The sequence below is a fragment of the Chionomys nivalis genome, chromosome 5, assembly GCF_950005125.1.
Source record: "Chionomys nivalis chromosome 5, mChiNiv1.1, whole genome shotgun sequence".
In the NCBI taxonomy this organism is placed as follows: domain Eukaryota; kingdom Metazoa; phylum Chordata; class Mammalia; order Rodentia; family Cricetidae; genus Chionomys; species Chionomys nivalis.
Window position 1 is genome coordinate 23553551 of NC_080090.1, and position 22210 is coordinate 23575760.

General features: G+C 45.8%; 1 protein-coding gene across 2 annotated transcripts in view; it reads left to right on the forward strand.

Moving 5' to 3' along the window:
- The first annotated feature begins 12857 nt into the window (after positions 1 to 12857).
- Positions 12858 to 22210, forward strand: part of C5H1orf226 (chromosome 5 C1orf226 homolog) — a 287393-nt gene continuing 278040 nt past the window's right edge. For both annotated transcript variants that reach the window (XM_057769571.1, XM_057769572.1), the window contains exon 1: positions 12858 to 13408. In XM_057769571.1, the coding sequence (XP_057625554.1) occupies positions 13304 to 13408 (105 nt within the window). In that variant the 5' untranslated portion in view covers positions 12858 to 13303. The remainder of the gene's footprint in view (positions 13409 to 22210) is intronic.

A 22210-nucleotide genomic window follows, 5' to 3' on the forward strand; every position in this document is an offset into this window, starting at 1 on the left:
ATGTCTTCGTTGTAAATCTGTTTAGCAATCTCTGGCCTTAGGAGTTGTGAGTCTAAATGAGATAATGCTCTTTTCTGATCTTTGGCTCAGTGGAAGTGCTGGGAGCCTCCAATCGTGGGGTGCATCGGTACATGTCCTTTCCTTCTCTTCCTTGTGGGACAGTCCCATCTTTCCTCCACAGATAGTAATAACCCCGAGCCAGCAGAGTGTGTCCCTCGTAGCTCAAGGAGGGGTTTGTACTGTGAAATCCAGAATTTGATCCTTTTGTTTTGAGGTGTAGCAAGGGCAGAGCGTAGCTGATATAATTAGTTTTTTTGCTGCTGGAATTGTCTATGTGTGTGTCTGCCTGTCTGTACATCTGTGTACAGTATGTCTTGTGTGTGTATAGCATATGTGTGTGTAGTATATCTTGTTGTGTATACAACATGTGTCTGTAGCATGTGTATACAGTGTGTCTACACTGTGTATCTATACCATATCTGTGTACAATGTGTCTAGTGGATGTGTGTGTCTTTATATGTACAAATAAAGAAATAATACCATGAACAAGTTCTCTGCCCCAAGAATCACATTGTCATTTTTATTTTCTGTAAAGAATTGTGATCTCAAAATGAGCAACTACTTTTTCCTATCTTTTTCCCTCTATTGGTTAGAATAAGAAGAGAAGTCCTTGGTAGAGCTTTCTTTCTTTTCTGGCCAGGGATGTATGGTTACAGGACAGAGGTCAGAGTTCAGGTGACTTGTGATGCCTGGCTTGTGTCCTCCTAACCTCTATGACCAGGGTTCTGGAGTTAATTTGGGAAATACCCAAGAGCTTACTGGACAACCGAACAGGACTCAACTGATAGACTAGAAGTCAAACTGCATCTACAAAGGCAGCTGGGGTGCCCTGGCCTTAAGCAGATGGACAGACGGCAACAGTCTGATTGAATCTTCTCTACCCAGAAGGATCTTTTCTGTCCTTGCTTATGGAAGTACTATAACTCTCCAATGCTGGACGCGAGTACTGCTTGTACCACACACTTTCCCTGGCTCTCCATCCTCCCTACACTCACCCTGGCTGCCATACCAATTACCCTCTCCTACTACCATTCCCTATGGCAGCTCTTTGACTCTTTTTTTTTTTCTGTTTTATTTCTGTACCATGTGGATACCTGGACACTAAGTTTCCCTGGGTATGTAGACAGAGCTTTGCTATGGAGCCCTGACTGGCTTCAAACTCAAAACAATCCTCCTGCCTCAGTTTTCTGGGTGTTGGGATTCCAGGCATACACTACTTACTCCGGGCATGATATCAGTCTTAACTCCTTATTTAGGTCAAGATGAATTACTTAAGAAGAGAAATTATTTTGTCTGTATCTTCCTATTGTTCAGAGCATACTCAACAACGAACACGTATCTATTGGACACGTGGTCAGATGTCTCACATAAAATTGGTATGTGGTAGACACTCACTAAATGTATTCAGAATGAGGTAATGTCGACATCCAGGCACCTGGTAAATACAAGAAAAATGTTGTCCTTGGAATTCAGCTTGAAACCAGCGTCATGTAATGCTCCAGGCAATAGGAACTTCCATGAAATAACAATAAACGTGTCTTGGATAGCTACTGCTTGGCCACATACAGAGTCTCAGGTGAATCTAATATGCTCAAGTGTGATATTTGTGTCTGCTTGTTTTACTGTTTCAATTGGTCTCCAGAAAAACTTGAATGTCCCAAAATAGGACATGTTTGTTGACTTCAGGTTGTCTCAATTAGAAGATAGGGATCAGGCAGAAATTTTTTTCTCATCAGCAGAATGAGTATTGATTTTCCATTGATTGACTGATCGTGGTTGCAAGCACCATGATTCTATGTGGAGGTCAGAGAACAGCTTTCAGGAAATTGTTTTCCACTTTTCCCAGGATGATCCCAGGGGTCAGACTCTGGTCCTCAGGCTTGGTGGCAAGTGCTTTTATCTGCTGAGCCAGCTTTCCAGCCTGGTTTTATTCTTTTATTTTTGAGACAGGGTCTAATGTGTTCCAGGGTGACCTCAGATTCACTACGTACCTGAAGATGACCTTTAGTTTCTGGTCCTCCGGATCTACCTCTCATGTGCTGGGATCACAGAGGTTGTGTGTTGCTAGGAATCAAACCCAGGATTTTGTGCTTGCTATGCAAACACTCTATGAACTGAGCTACATCTAAGGTCAAGGGACAACTTTGTGGGGTCAGTTCTCCCCTTCTACCACGTGGCTCTGGAGGCCTGAATTCAGGTTGTCAGGCTTGGTAACCAGTACCTTTAACCAGTGAGTCATCTTGCAGGCCTATCCCTACCCATCTCTTGAACACCATCACCCTGAAGAGAAACGTTGTATCCATTAAACTGTACCTTATTTAAGGGGAATAACAGCGGACCTGTCTCTTTGCAACTGGCTTGCTTCACTTAGCTTAAGTCCTCAAGATTCATCCCTGTTGAAGCAGCTGCCAAGATCTCTCTCCTTTTTTGAGGCTGTAACTCTGGTACATGTAGACACCATTTGTTGCTGCTGCTGCTGCTGTTTATCCATTCATCTTTCAATTGACAAGTTGAATTGCTTTTAAGTTTTTGGCGGATAATGGTGCTATGGACACAGGCCTATAAGTACCCACCTGCTTAGAAAGGAGTGTGCTCTGGTTGCCTTATTTGTGTGCTTCTTGGCAAGTCCTATACCCATGGCAACTTCTACTAACTCTGATATTTGATTTATTAACGGATTCCATTCCACCATGGGGCGGACTCTTCCTGGGTTGCTCTGTGCGGCAGATACACAACATAGGCAGTGAAAGGAGTTCTGTTGTCATCTCAGGAAAGGTGATGAGGGTCACTGGGGGATTAGTGGACTGCGGTAGGTACCCGGTGCGTTCATGTGGACCATCAGATTTTGTTGGGCGGTCCCACCCGGCCCCACCCCCACCCTCACCCTGACCGCTTCACTGTTCTAGCCATTAGGCTGGGATGATTTTCTAAAAAGGTATGAACGTGAGGAACATTTGTTCTGAATTAAACTTGGCTGCAGTTAAAGTGTTATCGCGTACATGGAGCTCAAATTACAGAGGTTGCCTTCAGCCAGTGAGTAGCACGGGGAGGTTGCTCAAAGAGGTGGAAAATTCGGAGGCCCCTCCAGCATGATTGCAAGAAAAATGCCCTGAGTGGTGTGGAGAGGGGCCAGCTGGTGATGTCAAGGGATTTATAAAAGAGATTACAGGACCTTTTAAGGGAATGAGGCAGCTGCTAATGACGGAAAACTGTTAAGCTGAATCTGAACGCCTGCCTCGTTGGCCGAGGTGCCAGTAACTGGAAAAACATCTTGTGCCATCACCTTTGTGTGAAGTTCGAAAGACAGCAGCTGAGTGCGGAGGACTAAACCTGCTTCTGAGTAACCACTTGGGGCTCTCAGGGCACACGGAGCCAGAAGTGTGACTCTGGCCCTGCAAGTGGGAACACACCTGGTGGTACTGCTCATCTGTCTCTTCCTTTCTCATTTGCTTGTAGGTTTTATTGTTTCTTACCTTGCTGGGGACAGAATCCAGGGACTTGCTTAGGCCCGGCAAGTTCTCTGCCACTGAACTGTGCTATCGGCACCTTCTTTTCCCTTTTTAGCATCCTCGTGTGGGTTTGAGATGGTCTGTATGTTTTCTGTTTAGTTAGTGTTTGTGGGGCCCAGAGTCAAATTCAGGGTCTTACACATGCTAAGCATGTACTCTACCTCCTAGCTCCTTTACTTAGCCATCTTTTTAAAGCTTATTGTTACCGTGTATGTGTGAGTATGATAGGTGGAGGGGGGCATGTTGGGGAGGTCAAAAGACGACTCTGTGCAGTTGGTTCTCTCCTTCTACCTTTACAGAGACCCTGGGGATCAAGCTCAGGTCATCAGGCCTGAGTAGCAAATCTTTTTACCTGCTGAGCCATCTCCCTGGCCCTATTTATCTATCAAAACAGCAGCAGCAGCAACAAAAACAGCTTTAAACTGTCTAAAAGCTTCATACCCCCTAAAGAGACATCTTCAAGTAAAATATCATGAGCTATATTAATATCACATTCCCAATTGTCCCGATGGTCTTTTTACAAACCTTGTATCATCTTAAGAATGTGGGTTTTTATAAAGAGGAACCAAGATCCATTACAATGCCATAGGATAGATTTAGTCAAACAGACAAGCCCCGATTTTCTAAATTTAACAGCTGTCTCTTCTTGTGTTTTAAATAGATAGCGAATGAAAATAGCCCCGGATTTAGGAGCAGAGTTTGTGAAGTTTAGAGGGTGAAAGGTAGAGGAGGTCTGAATATCAGTGGTTAGAAAGGGAACTAAACAAGACGCGCGCACGTGTGTGTGTGTGTGTGTGTGTATAGCACCCTGGGTCACAGCTCAGTTCAGACTCACAAAGTACAGTCATCAAGCCAAGTCCCGACATCCTCCCCCTTGCTGTCTCCAGCAGCTACCAGCTTTATCACCAGCTGCTCCCAGGAGACCCTCCTTCCGGTGAGTTTATCTTCCCACAGTCCCCTAAGGACGTTTCGCAGATTAAATGTCTCCAAAGACCCTGTCTCCACATCTCCTCATCTGCTGTGTTATCAAACTCCTGCCCCCCTTTCAAACACAACTCAAACTAGACCTGTTCTTTGAACTTTGCCTGGTCATGGGACCCCACAGATTTTCTCCTCTTCATGCTACGTAGACATGTTGCCTTTCACTCTTGTGCTTGAACTACATGCTATCTTCTGACTTCAAAGTCTGTTTCATCAAAGGTGCAGCACTAGCTCACATCCACCGCTCCTGCTGGGAAAATCTTACAGCAGGAGTACTTGATAAAAGCGATGTTGCTGTTATTGATCACAAACTCGTGAATCAACAAATATTTCTTGCCTGAAAGACTGAGTAGGGCCAAGAAACACAATTATTAAGTTTAATGTGGAAATTAAACTTGTGAGTTAGAAAAGGATGGATGGGATAGTTATATACTATCTAAGAGAGATCCATGAAGAAGGGAATTTTAAACACGCTAATTACCTAATTTCATTCTTTAACTCATAATTTCTAAGACCTTGTTCCTTTTCTCACCTCTTCTAATTCCTTACCCCCATTAGGCAGCTGGCCTCAAACTCTGGGACTTCAGGAGTTCTCTTTCTGGAGCCTCTTGAGTCCCTGGGACCATGGATGTGCACCATGGGACCCAGGGGCCATACCCTTGACACACAGCACTTGTATCATGCCTTTTTGGTCCAGGGATGTGTGTGGGAAGGCAGTCCAGGAGGAAGATGCTCCAGCCTGGCATGTTCCCCATGCTTTCACTCAGCTTGCCTTCCGTCTTCTTACTTGACTGTTGGGGAAACCTTAGTATCTCAGAGGCATTCCCATTAGGAAGTGAATTTGACAAGATATTTGGTTTATAAAAACAGACTATGTACATACTTTTTAAAAAGAGATTTACTTTAAAACGACTGGTGGTGTGCTATTGCAGGTAGAATATATATGTCTCCAACACAGTGATTCCTTTCAGAATAAATTTCCTTCTTTCCTTTTCCTTTTCCTTTTTCTTTCTCTTCTCTTCTCCTCTCCTCCCCTTCCCTCCCCTTCTCTCTCTCTTCCTCTCCCTCTCTGAATCAGGCTCTCAGCCAGGTAGCCCCAGCTGGCCTTGCACTTGCACTAACCTTGCTGACTCAGTCTCTCCAGTGTTGAGGTTACAGGCATGAGTCATCATACCTGGCCATTTGTTTTATGCTTTTTTGAGACAGGGCCTTGTTCTGTAGCTCAGGGTGCCTTGCATTCTCAGTAATCGTCCTGATAGGTACGTCATGCTCCACCACACCCAAGAGGATAATCTTTCTTACTGAGAAAACATGTCACATCATAAAGACCTTTATAGACCAAACTCGTACTAGAAAGACAGGGTCTCACTCCGTAGTCCTGGCTGACCTGGAACTCACTATGTAGACCAGGTTAGCCTTGAACTCACAGAGATCTGTTTGCTTTTGGCTTCCAAGTGCTGGGAATAAAGGCAGGCACCACCATACCTGACTGAGTATGCTATTTTTCTTTCCTAAAGGAAAATGACTTAATATCTTTTAAATAATGATTTGGTTTTTTATACTTATATAATTTTATAATAGCATCATGTAGTATGTATACATGGCACACTTGGTGGTCTTTAAGGTCAGAAAAGGGCGTCAGATTCCCTGGAACTGACAGGCAGTTGTGAGCCATCATGCGAGTTCTCTGCAAGAGCAATAAGCCCTCCTAACCACTGAGGCATCTTTCCAGCCCCAAGAACTTAATATCTTTATTGCTATCCTCTAAGGTGGGTAACAATTTCTAGTTCTAGGTTCCCTACAAACAATGTCAGGTAAAAATGGTACTACGGATGTGAATATGGTGATACATACCGGTTAGGTCACTCAGGAGGCCAAGGCAGGAGAGATGGAACACTGAGAACACATCTTCCACCACTACCATGAGACAGAGAGAGAGTGAGCTGGAGGTGGCGCAAGGCTGTCGAACTCTCAAAATCCACGCCAGTGACTACTTGTCCAGTCAAGCCCCCACCTTCCATAACCTCCCCAAACAGCAACACCCCAGGGGACTGAGTGCTTGCATATGTGAGCCTATGAGAAATACTCCTCAAACTACTACACAGGGTCTCACTCCCTAGTCCAGGATAGCCAAGAATTCATGGCAACCCTCCTGCTTAACGTTCCAAGTGCTGGGGTCACAGGCTTTATCCACCACACCTACCTGCTGTTTAGAATAGTTTAAGTTTTTGATAAGCTTCGTAAATTTTAAAATTTAGTCTCTTTTGGTTAAAAACACAAGCTAGAATTTGCAGAGGCAATTCATAGGTGTTTTTTCTGGGCTTGATTGACACATGGTCTTCATAAACCAGAGCAGCTATGGTGTCTTACAGGGGCTGTGGCAGCCATCATGGGAACAGAAAAGAACTGAACAGCAGACAAATGAGAATGTTAATGTTTCCTCTTGGCGAAGTAGAGGGATGCCAGAGACCTGCCTAGAACCCTCTGTTGATGTGGTAACTACCAGTTATATGGAACCTGGTGCATGGAACCTAGGAACGTGCAAGTGTCTAAGGAGTAGGAAATTGACTAAGGTGGGTTCCAACAAACTGAACCTGAGGAATCTTTCTTTTTATCTGTGAGTTTCTCCCTATTTTTGGTGAATAGACATATCTTTTACATCTCAAGAAGGGCCATGAGATACAGTAAAGCCACACCAGTGTGATGGGTATATGTTTTGACATAGGATCTTTGGTTTGGTGGCTATGAATTCATGTCACCAGAACTTCATGTTTGATGCTTACTTTGATTCCTTCTGATAATATATTTTCTGGAACGTTTTATTAACATTTAAAACATCTGTGTGGCATGAAAACTAAGAGGAAGATAAAATTTCTTTCTACTTATGTGACCCTGGGATACTATAGGTCCGATTCAATAGGTTGGTAGAACACTTGTTGTGAGATATAATTAAACCTATTAACTTTGTGGTCTGAAGTGTTTAGCTGTTGAACTGGATTCCATAGTAGACCAAATAATTTGTCACTTGGAAGTGTTCTGAGATATAACTTCATGTTTAAAAGGAAAAAAAAATAAGAAGGCTTAGGTTTCATCTTAAAATTTTCCATTCTCAATAGTCAATGCTGCATTTACTAGTCTTAGGAGTAAGTACCCAAGCTAAAGCAACGGAATTTGCCCATGTGGCTTGTTTTCCGAGGTACCGAGATCAAAATCCTAAGCTTCCCTAGGTCTTGTAACTCAGCAAGGCTTGTGAGTGGAAATACAGTGCCCAATTCCATTCTGCTTTAAAAGGTAAATACAGACGAGATAAGAAGGAGGAGGAGGAGGAGGAGGGGGAAGGGGAAGAAGAAGAAGAAGAAGAAGAAGAAGAAGAAGAAGAAGAAGAAGAAGAAGAAGAAGAAGAAGAAGAAGAAGAAGAAGAAGAAGAAAAGAAAAAAGAAGAAAGGTGCGTAAGATGTAAGATGCTTGGGGCTTGGTTGAGTCCATATGGAGTCAAGTTGACAGCCAAGATTAGCGATCATAGAGTGTCTGGGTAGCATTTAGCAAGCTAATATATTTTTCGTTTTTGTTGGCTAATGTTCGTGTAAGGATTCCCAGGACTTACTGCTTCTCCATCCACGTAAAGGATTTCCTTCTCTTGGATGCAGTTTCCTCATCTGTCAAATGAAGACGTGAACAGTTCATGTGGCTAAGTAAGACTTTATTAGTGAGTCAGAGCAAGGCTTATCTAGTTGTTATTTTTGCAGTACTGGGGTTGAACCTAAGCTATAGCCCCATAAAGTAGAAATTTATGAGCAAATCTGTTTTTTTGAATTCCAAATATGTTATAAAATTAAAAAAAATAGATTTGGTATTGATTCTAAACTCATTTATGACTGTGTAATGAAAAGATTGCTGAAGATTACAGTTGCTACACAGGTGTTCTACCACCGAACCATAATCCTAGCTCTTGGAGTCTCACCTGCCTCTGCCTCTTGAATAACGGGATTAAAGGTATGCACAACTAAACCCAGCCTGATTTTGATTTTTTAAAGTTTTATTTTACTTTTATATGGGTGGGTACTTCGCCTGCATGTATATCTGAGAATCTCTTTCATGCCTGATGGCCAGAGAAGGGCAACAAATGCGCTAGGACTGGAGCTACAGGTGACTACAGCCACCATGTGGGTATTGGGAGTGGAACCCAGGCCCTCTGAAAGAGCAGCCAGGCTCTTCACCACTGAGCCGTCTTTACAACCCCCTATTTTTATTTATTTATGTTTGAACCAGGGACTTGCAACATAGCCAAGGCTGGCCTTGACTTCTTGACCGCCCGCCCCCCCTCCCCCAGCTGCCTCAGCTTCCCAGCCTCCTGTGTACCAGAATTACTGGCATGTGCTAGAATTAATTTTTAAACAAAGTTAAGGGGAGTGCTGGTTCAAAGGTTTAAAGCAATGACCGTTCTTCCAGAGGACCCAGGTTTGGTTCCCAGCACCCACATGGTGGTTCACAACTGTCTGTAACTCCAGCTCCAGGACAGCGATGGTGCACATAACATACCTTCAGGCAAGGCATTCATATACATAAAATAAAAATGAATAAATTAAAAAATAACTAAACAAAGTTAGCATAGGAAGTATTTTATGAATAAGCAATTTCTATTTAAATGAAATGTAATTCAGACTGAGTTTTATTATGTCATAATTAAGAACCAGAAGCATTAAGTGGGGATACAGCTTAGGGATACAGCACTTGCTTGATGTGTACGGGGCCTTGGATTCAGTTCCCTCACATTGAGAATAAAGTCATTGTTTTCTTCTTACAAATACACAGATAATACTAATACAAGGGAGTTCCATGTGGTCATCCGCACTTGCGACCCCAGGATTTGGTTAGGCTTGAGGCCGGGGAATTATGAGTTCCAGGGCAGTCTGAGTTACACAGCAAGTGGTTACTTCAAACACTGCGAGTTGGGCCCGATGGCACAGGTCTGAAATGGCAGCAGTTTGGGAGACTGAAGCAGGGCAGCAAATGTGTAAGTCCTGTCTGGGCTGCTGAGTGGGAGCCCATCGCAAAATAAAATCATAAAAGCTGAAACAAACTGAAAATTTGAGAACAAGAGAACTCAAGCTTTTATTTGTCTTTTTTCTTCAACGGACTTGGAAATTCTGAGGTATTATTCAATGGTAATCAAAGGTATAGAAAAAAGGCTGATATCACTTTAAAAATATTAAAAAAGGAAATTACTGTGGATGTCCATTGTTTTCTGAAAGAAGGCTGTTTGCAGGCCTGTCTGGTGCTGACGTGACAGAAGGCAAAGGCCACATCAGAACAGGCTCTCCTTTTTGGAACATTCCATCTCAGTGAAGCAGAGCGAACAAAGGCGAGCAACAACACACACCGAAACAAGCCATAACCCTGGAGTTTCACCAGAGTCATATTTACACACAGGAGCGTTGCAGGGCCAGTCTGCACCTTGATTCCGGTCCTCTCCTTTGTATGTGTGACCTCGGCAAGTTGTGAAAACCTCTCTGTGTCCCAGCTTTTTCATGCAATCTGCTACGCTAGGGCTGCTGTGTATATCACACGAGGCAATGGTAAGATGTGAGAACAGGGTGCCACACATCAGCCTCGTAAATAATCACCGGGTATCTTCTGTGTGGTGCTCTCTACGTTAGACCCTGACAGACCTTTGAGGCCTCTCGCCTTTTTTGTGTCATGTCTCGACACAATGCGCTACAGTCTTAGTTATGAAATTCTGGCAAATTCATCAGACCAGTGAGGTGCAAGTTACTCTAGAGAAAAGGCCTGTTAGAGTCAGGGAACATGATTAATTTGGGAGAGAATATGAGATGTAAATAGTTATTTAACATCTTGCCTTTAAGTTGTTGAGTTCCTGGGCTGGGTTTTACAAAGTGCATTTCTGATGCATATTAAAGCCACGGTGACATTCAAAGAACCATACATGCCCGACTAGAGCTTTAGGGCTCGTATTTATAAAAAGGTTACTGGTGCATTTCCTCGGTGCAAATTATTTTTGGCTCTTACTAATATTTACGAATATAATAAAGTCTCTGCAGCATAATGTGTGTGATTAATTTGTCCTAGTCACTGGCTTGCTTTTATTTAGGGAGATATCCCCGGAAGATGATATCTCTTCACAGGAATTTGAGCAGACAGGGGACAGCAGCGTACAGCTAAGGGCAGCTGTACTTTTCACCCTAGGAGACAAGATAAGAAATGCCATCAGGACAATAATGTATCCGTTCGCTTAAATTCATCACGGAGACAACACAGAGCGGTGTCTTTGGGGTATTTCTGGGGGATGTTAAGGGTAGCCTAGGCAACAAGCAACAATCTAAGAATGGTTTGGGTGGCGGTGTCCACAGAGAATTGAAGGCAGAGTTATTCTGGACCTGGTGATGCTGGTCTGTAATCCCAGCCACTGGAGAGGATGAGGCAGGAGGATTGCAGGCTCAAGGCAAGCTTGAGCAATTTAGTGAGACTGTTTGAAAACAGCAAGTAAAGAGTGGGCTCAAGGGTAGATCCAATCCCCAGTACTAGGAGAAGAAAACCCAAGCCTAAACGAAGACAAAACCAAACAAAAGAGATGTACTTGCTATTTTTCTTGTTGCGGTGATGAAATATCTGACAAAGCACTATGAAGGAAGGAGGGATTTCTTTTGCTGCAGTATTCCCGCGTAGTCTGTCATGGTGGGAAAGGCGTGGTGATGGGAGTGCGAGGCAGCTGGCCCACGGCATCTACAGTCAGGAAGCAGAGAGAGATGGGTGCTGGTGCTCAGCTCACTCTCCCCTTTTAATTCAGTTTTGGAGCCCAGCCCATGGGGTCCACGGTGGGTCTTCCCATCCCAGCTCCCCAGTGTGAGCCTCCCTTCCAGACTGATCAGAGGGCTGTCTCCTAGGAGGGTCTAGATCTGGTTAAGTTGACGATGTTAGCAATCACATGTTTGTACAACCAAAACTGGTCATTTTCATCACTGGGGATCTTAACCCTGACACCAGCTGGGCTGGTTATTATTGGGGCGTCTGGTGCTATGAAGACATAAATTGCATCTATAAATGCATAGCTGTATGACAAACATTTCTTGGGGAGACACAGCGAACATACCTGTTCACCCCAGATAGGAAACTCACTACATACCAACGGATGGATACCACCCAAGTCCAACTTGGATGAACCAATGACTTTCACTGGGATTACCTACTGGAATATGGGTAAGGTTACTGACAGGAGCAGAAATGACACAAAGACAGCTGTATCGCCAAGTTTCACCCCAGCACGGGTGACAGTCCACAAGAGCTAGGAACCTGGAGCACACAAAACAGCCTGCAGGCAGCTCAACAGGTTGGACAGTGCCCTTGCTGAGCCACTCTGGTCTAGACCTCTTCCAGGCAGCTGGTTTGCTCTGGGAGTCTTTGCTGAGGCTCTCAGCATCTACTGCTTACTCTGGCAGGGAGGGGCCTAGTGGGTCTGACCAGTTTCAGGGACTTCCTGGAGCTACTTTGACTTGTTTACCTTCCTGCTTAAGGAGCTTCCCAGTAGGATGGAATATGTCAATCTCAGAGGAAACTGTTATACAACACTATCTATGACGTTTTGACACACAGTGAATATTTAGTCTCTAAATCCTCCTATGGCTGCTTCTTTTGCTCATTACTAAGAAACCTCACAGAATTTTGGCAACATTTTTTTTTTTTTTAAATCAATGCTCAGTTATAGAAGTTTAATTAAGGGCACAAGAACACTCTGGAATCTCTTGTTCCTAATGCTCCCTTTTCTGCCTACTTCAGTTCAACAAGGCTGACTCTTAAATATTTAAATTCTTCCCAAAGACACCCTGTTGTGTCCCCAAACGCAAGCAGCACACCCAAAGGGACAAAAGGCACTGGAGACAGCCCCCCCCCCTCCTTTTTTCGCCTTGATTCTTACGAGAAGCCGGGATCTCAGAATTAATGCAGTTCAGACCTAGAGTATCTGGGACAGATCTTGGGCCTTCTTGGGAAAACAAAACAAAACAAAAACCATCGCTCCTCTCCCGCTCCTCAAACAAAACAAAACAAGACAAACAAACAAACAAATACAAGGCGATGCTGTTTCGCCGCTACCAGCTGAGCAGGCTGGGTCGCCTAGGTCCTCTGGTGAGGCCGGGGCGAAGTTCCCGCGTCCCGGCTAGACGCTGCGGGGACTTTCACCTGCTGGGCGCGCGCGGGGCGCGGGGCGGACCCGGCGGCGAAGGGCGGGCGGGGCTCTGGCGCGCGGGAGGAGTCGGCCCGGGCCCGCCCCGCAGGAGGAGCCGCGGGCTGGCAGCCGATCCGGCGTCTCCGTGACAGGCACCCTGCTCCGCCGTCGCCGCCGCTGCCTTTCTTCCTCGTCCCGGGCTGTGCGCGCCGAGCTCGGGATCGGGCTCCGGGTCTAGCACCGCTCCGGGCCGTGCGCCCTTCGATTGGCGTCGCGGTCTGGGGCTCCGTGCCACCCGCTCCCGCCTCCCGGCCGCCTGGCCGCCTCCCGGTAGCCAGAGCTCAGCCACCAAGCAGCTCAAACCAGCCGCATCCGCGCCGCCCTTGCCGCTCGGCCCTCCGCTTCGCTCCGGGTTCCCCCCCAGCCACCGCCTGGCACCCAGGCTACCCACTGCACGACCCGGGTCCTCGCCGCCACCTCGCCTGGCCCCACTGTTCCCTCTCCCGGGTCTCGCCAGCTCTTTCTTGCCGCCGCCACCGCCGCCCCTTGAGCAGCGGGTCCACCGCGGGTCACCATGCCCAGTAAAACCAAGTACAACCTTGTGGACGACGGGCACGACCTGAGGATCCCTCTGCACAACGAGGACGCCTTCCAGCACGGCATCTCTTTTGAAGCCAAGGTGAGGGGCCACCGGGAGGGCAGTACCCCGAGGGGGCAGGTCTGGGTGGTTGGGATGCCAGCTGTCCTGGACGCAGAGCAGGTGGGTTAGGCCTTTCTCAGCTCCTGCCCAGAACAGCTAAAAAGAGCACCTGCAAAGTTTGGGGTGTACTGCCTCACCCCCTTCTCCCACCTGCAGACACCCCATCCTTGCCCGCCAAGGCTGGATTGAGTTACTTCCCGGAGCAGCCTGAGCAGCGCAGCCTGACCGCCTGGTTCTTTTGAAAGCTTTTAAGGAAGCGCTGGTGTTATTTACCTCCTGGGCTTCCAGGAGAGGTTCTTTCGGGAGGTGTTTTAAGAGGAGAATGCCTGTTTCCCGACCAGTTAAAAACATTAAAAGAAAAGAAAATTTCCAAGTAGCTGGGTCTAGTTGCTAAAGTCACTCCCCAAATGTTTGCTTTCATACGACTCTTACATGTGCCAGTCACTGGTGTGGAGGTCGGGTGGAACCCGTTTTCCAGTTTTGTGGTGGGCTGTTAAATCTCAGCAGTTGCTAAAGAAGAATTTAGCCCAGAGGACTGACATTTGCAGGGCCAAGCCCAAAGCCACCCTTGGGGCGGTGGGGGGGAGTGGGGAGTGGAAATCTGCGTGCTGGACCAGTGGCTGTGTATAAGGCTGGCCACCCTGGAATGGTGAAGCACCTGGCTGTGCGAGGAGTTTTGGCTTCTGAGACTGCAGTGGAGTTTCCCACTGCTCTTCTCGGACCGGTCCTTTTCCGTGAAAGGCTCTTGATTGGTACCGCTGCCCTACTCCCCCCACCTATAGCCTAAAGAAAGACGCAGGGACACTCAGCATGCACGATGTGCTTGTCACCGAGTGAAGTGTAAGCGAGTTCTGTTTTAGGTTGGGTTTGGATGGTTTTGAGAACAGCACTTTTGACGCGGAGGCAAACTTGCTCCGCTTTCTCTTCTTGGATGACCACAGGTTAGTAAATTGTGCAAGAACTGCCCTCAGGTGTCCATTTCCTTCGATTTGCAAAACATCCTTGGAGTGTCAGTTAGGAGCCCAGAGGTCACTTGTCTTTAGAATTGTGTCCCTTTTCTCATGCCGATGTATGGATTGGTGAATCATACCCCCCACCCCCAACAGCTTTTCTCAGTCACATTTGCTAGAACTAGAGGCGTCACCCCTTCATCCTGCAGTTATCAAACTCTACCTTGGAGTGCGGACTGGGTTGCTGAATATGACTGGGACCAGAGGGAAGCTGTCAGCCAAGATCTTATCTCACTTCTCTGTCTCAGAATAGATCTGGTTGGCCCAGGATATTCAGTGTTTGGTCTCGTGTGTCTGGGCCTGTGGATTCCGTAAGCAGTTTCTTAAGAGTGTAACTTTTCATTATGGTTATGCTTTAATTTTCTTGCATAGACATACACTGAGAAATTGGCTTTTGTCTTGTTTGGTTCACCAGTGCTATATTTAAAAAATTACTTTTATTATTTTTAATTATATGTCTGTGTGTGGTTATGTGCACTGAATGAAGGTATTCCCTGGAGTCCGGAGGCACTGAATCTCCCTGGAGCCAGAGTTACATCTACTTACTTCTGAGCTGCTTGATGTAGGCTCTGGGATCTGAACTCCACTCCTTTGCAAGAGCTGTGTGATGGGACTCTCCAGCCCAATGGGCGCTGTTTTTTTTGTTGTTGTTGTTGTTGTTTATTTATTTATTTATTTTGGTTGTTTTTAAGAGTTCAGATAAAGAGACTAGTCAGATTTAAAGTTGCTTTTTTTTCTCACAGGCCTCTGCATTTGGTTATAGCTAGCTGTCAAAATCTAAAGTAAGTACATACAAATTTCAAGTAAAGTCCAATTCTTAGTATAATCTTCTGCAGTTGGAATGGTGAGGCAGGGGGATTGCCATGAGTTAGTGACTTGCCTGGGCCACATACTTCTATCAGGAAAAACCAAGCAATGAACCAACTAACCATGAACCAACTAACCAACCAACCAACAAACCAACAAACCAAATAAGCGAACAGTTCTTCTAGCTTGATGTGTTTAGGGGACATGTGTACCTTTAATGAGTATCTGGGTGACATAATGAAGTGATTGCAACCAGACCTTAAGAAATATTGGGCTTGACGCTTGCCTTCAACTTACTGGATCTCACTCTCTTTTTTTTTCTCTCTAGTACTAAACATGTAGTTTCTTTTCTGAGCAAATGTCTGGGGGCTGCATAGTGTGGTTTCTATAGTAACTCTGGATTCACAGATAGTGCTGGTCAATAAGAGGAAAGCCATGGCTTGTCTGTGTTCCTAAGGCAGACAACACAGGGGGCCAGGGTTCAGCATTGAGAAGGGTGAGGTGGAAAAGAAAGGACAAGGGCAGGTGGAGCTTCCATGGGCCAAGACTGAGTTGATGGACTGGGTCCTTCCTCCTGGCTCTTTGTGGTTCATGCTGGACTCTGGCATATTCAAATCCCGTGTCAGCCAAGACCTGCGTGGGGGTGGAAGCAGAAGATCAGTTCTCTGTTCCCCCTGTACACCCCAGTAAGTACCTTCTGCAGCTAACTTCCACCTTTTTATTGAGCCATGTCTGTTCCTGGAAATGCATCACGGTGGGGATTTCAGGGTTAAAGCCACAGGCCATTTGCTCCTTGTTTTGGAAAAGCACAGACCGTAAAAATGCAAATGCATTGTTGCCTTGTTAGGTGCCTTGGAAAATGAGCCAGAGCCTTCCTCTTCCAAGGGTTGGCAATTTTTCAGAATCAACACTGGATGGAGTGATTCTCGGGACATCTGCCTCTCAGTTTTCAGAGTTCCATGGAGACACAAAGATTTAGGGTTAGGTGGGACAGTGTGTCCCTGGCTGAACCTCTGCCTACTTAAGAAACATACATACCTGCCAGTATCTCAGTCGGTAGAGTGCTTGCTCTAGCATGCACGAAGCTCTGGGTTACATCCTCAGCACCATTGCTTCGGGTGTGGTGATGCATGCTTGCAATCCCAGCACCCAGGAAGTATAGGGAAGATCTGGATACCCGAGACCCCTTCTTCCTGCATGCACCCCATCCCAAATGCATATAACGATGAAGCCCAATTTATACGTTTTCACCTGCAAGATCTCACTCAAGTCTCACCGCTTTTCTACCAGATGTGTCTTCTGTTTGATGAAGCGGGATATAGGCTCGGGGAGGCTGCTGCCTGCCAGGGGCTTTCAGAAACAGGAACATTAGCATTGTCGATTTTTCAGGTGGAAAACTTGGTAATGAGCCTCACAGAGCGTGTCAGCATCAAACAGTGAAAACTTGTTTTTGCCCCAGCCAGACTTCAGTCTCTGTGATGGAATCCCTGACTCACACCGCTTAGAGCAGAATGGGTTTGTTTTAGCTCACGGATTCAGAACTTTTAACACATATGAAGATTTTAACACATATGCCTATGGGGAACATTGCCTTTCGAAACCATAATGTATTTACTGAACAGTTACACGCCCTACTTCGTTCTAGCCTCTGCCTCCTCAATGGATGGTTCTAGCTGTTGGTTGAGGTAGCAGAGCTTACACACCTGGCATACGGCCAGCAGGAGGGCGGCACGCAGGTGTGCACTGCCCAGAGAAGCAAATGCTCCTCTCGCTGGAGTGGCCCTTACTGCCCACACCGTGATGGTGGGAGCATGTGGCGGAAGTGACTCACTCTGTGCTATAAAGGAAGCAGAGAAAGGAAACTGGAGACCAGGTCTAACTTTCAAAGCCATCGTCATTACTTCCTTCCTCCAGCTAGGGCCCCCTTCCTGGAAATTTCTACCACCCGCTAATATAGCGTCGCCAGCTGGGGATGAAGATTTTAACACACACGCCTATGGGGAACATTGCCTTTCGAAACCATAATGTATTTACTGGACACTTACACACCCTCCTTCGTTCTAGCCTCTGCCTCCTTGGATACGCACCCTCCAGAGCATTTGACCCCTGGTCCGTGACCACCTTATCTACTCCTGACACAGCTTTTCCCTCCGTTTTCCTAGCCACATTCTCTGGACTGTGGTTCTGGTCATCAGAGCTGAAAAGCGCCTTAGGCATCTGGTGTCGACTCACTTTATGGATAATTGAGGTCCAAAGGGAAGTCTTGACCTAAGGTCCATAGCCAGACAGTGACAGAACGACTGGGGATCTCTGGGTCCAGTTACCTGCTGCCATCTAACAAACTACCTTTAGACGGGCTAGGAACAACAGCCGTGTATTTTGTTCCTGATCCGTGGCCTAGGAACTCAGGCAGGGCTTGGCTGGACTGTTCTTCCGGTGTACATGACAAACATTATGTTGGTTTTTTTTTTTTAAATTTTTTTATTTTTCTTGGTGAGCAGACAGGAAAGTCCTAGAAGGCTTCACTTACACAGCTTTAGTAGATTCTCCATGTGGTTGTTGAATCTAATGACTGGCTTATATTTTTTCCTAGCATGGTGGGTCTTTTGTTTGGTGGTTGGCTTTCCAGAGCACATGTTGGCCTTCTGAGTTTTACAGGTCACTTCTGCTATGTTCTGTTGCTCATGACTGGAGGGGACTAGAAATAGGCTCCCTTTCTAGATGTGTGTTTGAGTGTGTGAGCGCATATGTACAGTGTTCCTTGGGGTTGCTCACCTTTTTAAAAAAAGAATTATTTTTAATTTTATGTGTGTCTTTTGTTTTTGCTTTGTTTTTCCTCTGTGTGTCTGTGTACCATATATATGCAGTACCAGTGGAGGCCAGAAGAGGGCATTGAATCCTCTTGGAATTATAAACAGTCACCAAGTGGGTGCTGGCAACTGAATCTGAGCTCCCTGCGAGAGAACCTCTGCTCCTAAGAGTGGAGCCATCTCTCCAGTCCTCCGCTTTGTAATTTTGAGACAGAGTCTCTCACTGGGACCAGGAGCTTGCCCAGGATGCCAGCTCATATCACTGGCATGCCTCAGCAATTCTCCTGCCTCTGTGTTTGCAACACTGGATTACAGGCATGTGTCACCATCCCTGGGTCCCGGGGATCAAACTCAGGTTTTTGTGCTTATGAGGCAAGGACTATCAAATGAGCTATCCACAGTTTCCTAAACCCCACTTCTTAATGAGGGAGTGTCAAAGCCAAGTTGTAAAATTACATGTCGGGTGAGAGATTTTACTGATGCACAGAGCTGTGTCTTTCTTATAAAAGTAGATAGGCCCAAGTGTCCTGAGATAAATCTATTTCTACCTTAGCTGTAAATTTCATGATTTTGTGGCATTTGGTCATTGTTCATTTGCCCAACATGTCATAGTCATTTTTTGTGGTCAAAATCATGCATCCAGGCATAATGCTGACCAGTCACCTATGTATAGGACCCTAATTAGACTCAACTTACTGTTTATTATTGCTTACTCATAATGGTGCTTCAAAGAACTGGAACATTAAGTGCTATCGCTGGCTATAATTACCGACCTCCTCTTCACTGCAGGATGCTGCCTGGAGCTTCTTGGGGACCTTTGAGCTAGCCTTACCCTTGATGCCCAAGGAGCAGGCTTTACTTTTTCCTGCCCTACACTGAAAACTTGATTCCTGATACTCTTCTTCTTTCTCCTCCTCCCCCTACTTCTTTTCCTCTTCTCTTTTGGGAAAAACTTCCTCTCTTTGCTGCCCATCCCCCTTTTCTTTAGTTTTTCTTTTCTTCTTCTTCTTCCTCCTCCTCTTCCTCCTCTTCCCCCCTCCTACTTTCTTCTTCTTCTTGGTGTGGTGTATGTATTTGTGTGCATGTGGAGACCAGAGCCTGATGTCCTGTATATGGGCATGTTGAGTGCAGGTGCCCAGAGGCCAGGGAAAGGTGACCTTCCTGGAGCTGGAGTTACAGGCAGCTGTGAGATGCCTGGTGTGGGTGCTGGGAACTGAACTTGGTTCCTCTGAGAGAGCAGTGCGTGTTCATAACTGTGGAGTCCTCCACTCTATTTTCTGAGGCAGGGTCTCCTGCTGAATTTGGAGACTTAGAAGGACAGTTGGCCAGTGAGCTGCAGGGATCTGCCTGTGTCTGTCCTCCAGGGCCAGGATTACAGATGTGTGCTGCCGTTACTGTTTTTGTAACATGGGCGTTGGCGATCCAGATCCAGGTCCTCAGTGCAAGCACTTTACTGACTGAGCCTTCTTCCCAACCCCTTTCTTGTAGCTTTACTGAGATATGTTTCATGCATTATATAATCCACCAGTAAAATGTATAATTCAGTGATGTTTATATATTCACAAACATATCTATTCCCACAGTCCTTTGAGAACATTTCCGTCATCTCGAAGGGACCCCTGTGCTCCAATCCTAAGTGGTCACTATTCCATGTTCTGGTTCTAGGTTTTCCTCTTCTGGACGTTCCATGACTTTAAACATATAATAATATGATCCGTTGGTTCTGACCTTGTCTTTGTTTCCTTTATTGTCGCTGTGGTAAAATATCTTGACAAAAGCAACTTCAGGGAGCAGGAACCTGTTCTGGCTCATGGCTCAGGTGACAGTCCATCATGGCGGGGAAACACGGTGGCAGGGACTTGAGGGGGATGGGTCACCCTGCACCCAGAGACAGGGAACAGAGAGAGCAATGAGTCTGTGCTGTCCACTCACTTGGTAAGTTCAGGACCCCTGCCTGGGATGAGGGCTGCTTGTCCTGGCCCGATGCTAGTCCTGTGTCCTTCACAGTGGTGAATGCAGTGTCTTGCGTATATATAACGTGAATGAGTGAATAAATGTGGTTTCCTAACTGTTGCCTGTGGTGGTTGTCAGGGTCCTCCCTGGCCACCTTCAGTGGGAGCTGCTGTTTGGTGCTAATCACCTCTCACTGCTTCCCTTGCTTTAGTCCTGCAGTTCTTGGTTCTGAGTAACCTGAGCCACGGTGTCTTTCTACTTATTCCTCTCATCTCTAGTTTACATTGCACTGCTTCCCAGGAAGGTCTTTTCCTGACTGAAAGGAAACCCCAATGAGTGATGGACAAAGGAGTTAGAGATTGAATGAGAACATATGTTTAATTTCAGGAATAGGTAATTATCATTTATTAATTGTCCTTTACGTATGTTTTCATTAATGACCCCCACCCACCCACAATTCTGTTTATTTTCTTTACTTTGTTATTTAATGTCACATAAATTTGGTTGTCAAGAACTCCTAGCTTAGATTCAGGAGCCCATGCTGTGTTTGGCTTCAAACCCTGACTCTGCCTCTTACTTGCTTATGACCATGTATGAATTCCTTCACGTCTCTCGTCTGGAAGAGAGGTTCAGCACATCATATGCCCCAGAGGGTGGGTGGGAGGGTGAAGGGAACTGACCATGTAAATGCCTAGCATAGTGCTTGGCATAGAGTGGCTTGCTGTTTTCATTAAATCCAATTCTACAACTTGCAGTTTGTTTTGCTTGTTTGGTCCGCACATGGTTTAATCCACAGAATAGCATTTTCTCTTTTCTAATCGTTGTCTTTTTTAACTCTGAGGTTTGGTAACGCATTAACTTCATTATACATGCCTGGTTAAAAAAAATTCTAGCCGCAGAATTACTCTGATTCCCCAAGTTGCAAATCAGACAGCGAGACTGCTGTGTGGGCTTAAAATAGCTGTCAGCTTTCTTGGAAGGGGGCGGGGAAGGGTTAACTAGGTTCTGGTGTAAGCCACAATCACATTTGTTCCAGCTTTTTAATCCCTGTTATGATTAAAAATCACAGCATCTTAAGTATGGCATGTTGTCTGTCTTCACTTGTCTTTGAGTTTCTTGGGTAAATATTTCTTTAAGCAGAGCTAATCTAAGCAGAAGGAATCTTGCAGCATGGGATTAATTAATACCTTGCGATGCTTACATTTCCCTTTTCAGTTTTTATGCTCAGCACCATGTTTACTTTTAAACATCACAGCAGCTGGCTTTAAAGTTGTTTAAAAAGGCGCTTCTAGCAAGTTCCGTGCCCACAGAAAGCTGAATCCTCAAATACCCCGGCATGTAACCCTGCAGCTGGTTTCTTACGGTAGGATCTGAGTGTCCTTTGAGAACTGAGGACAGTGGCTATGCCCCTCTTAATCTTACTTTTAAAATTAATTAATTTTGTGTGCGTTCTTGTGTTGGAGTACGTGTATGCATATTAGTGCGTCAGATAACTCTTGGGAGTCGGCTTTTGCCTTCTACCCTGTTACAGCAAGGTTGGTCTTGTTTCTGCCACTTGATAGCATCCTGGTTAGCTGGCCCATGAACCTGCAGCTCATTCTCCATCCCTTTGTAGATGCTCGGATCATAGATGTGTGCCACCACGTTTGGCTTTGTTGTTGTTGTGGTGGTGGTGTTGGTGGTGGTTGTCAGTTCTAAGAGTCAAACTCATATCTGCAGACTTGTGCTGCCATCTTCCTGGCCCCTACCCCAACTTATTCCTGAAGCCACACCCCTTGGTGGGGGCTAGTTTATAATATGCCTCAAGAGTCTCTACTCCCAGGGTCTGTTTGGTGTAAGGAAATGGCCAGGAAGAGGGCACTATCCACAATGCACCCTGAATTGAGAACATACTGACTTGTGTGTGTGTGTGTGTGTGTGTTTGGGGAAGGAAAGGAGTCAGAGGATAAACACACTGCAGAGACAGTGTCCATGCTGAAATACTTCTCCTGGGACACAGGGACACAGTGCCTTGTGGGTACCTGGTTGTACCTTTTTGCCCATGTTCGTTGTAAACTCTTGTCCTTTGGTCTCTGGATGGAAGAAACGTGACTCACATGGAAGCATTTTCTTTTCGCTATTCTTTGCAAAGAGGAAGACCAACGTCTCTCATGGGCCAAGTGACAGATAACATATTAGCTCAACTCCCACCCTACTGTTTC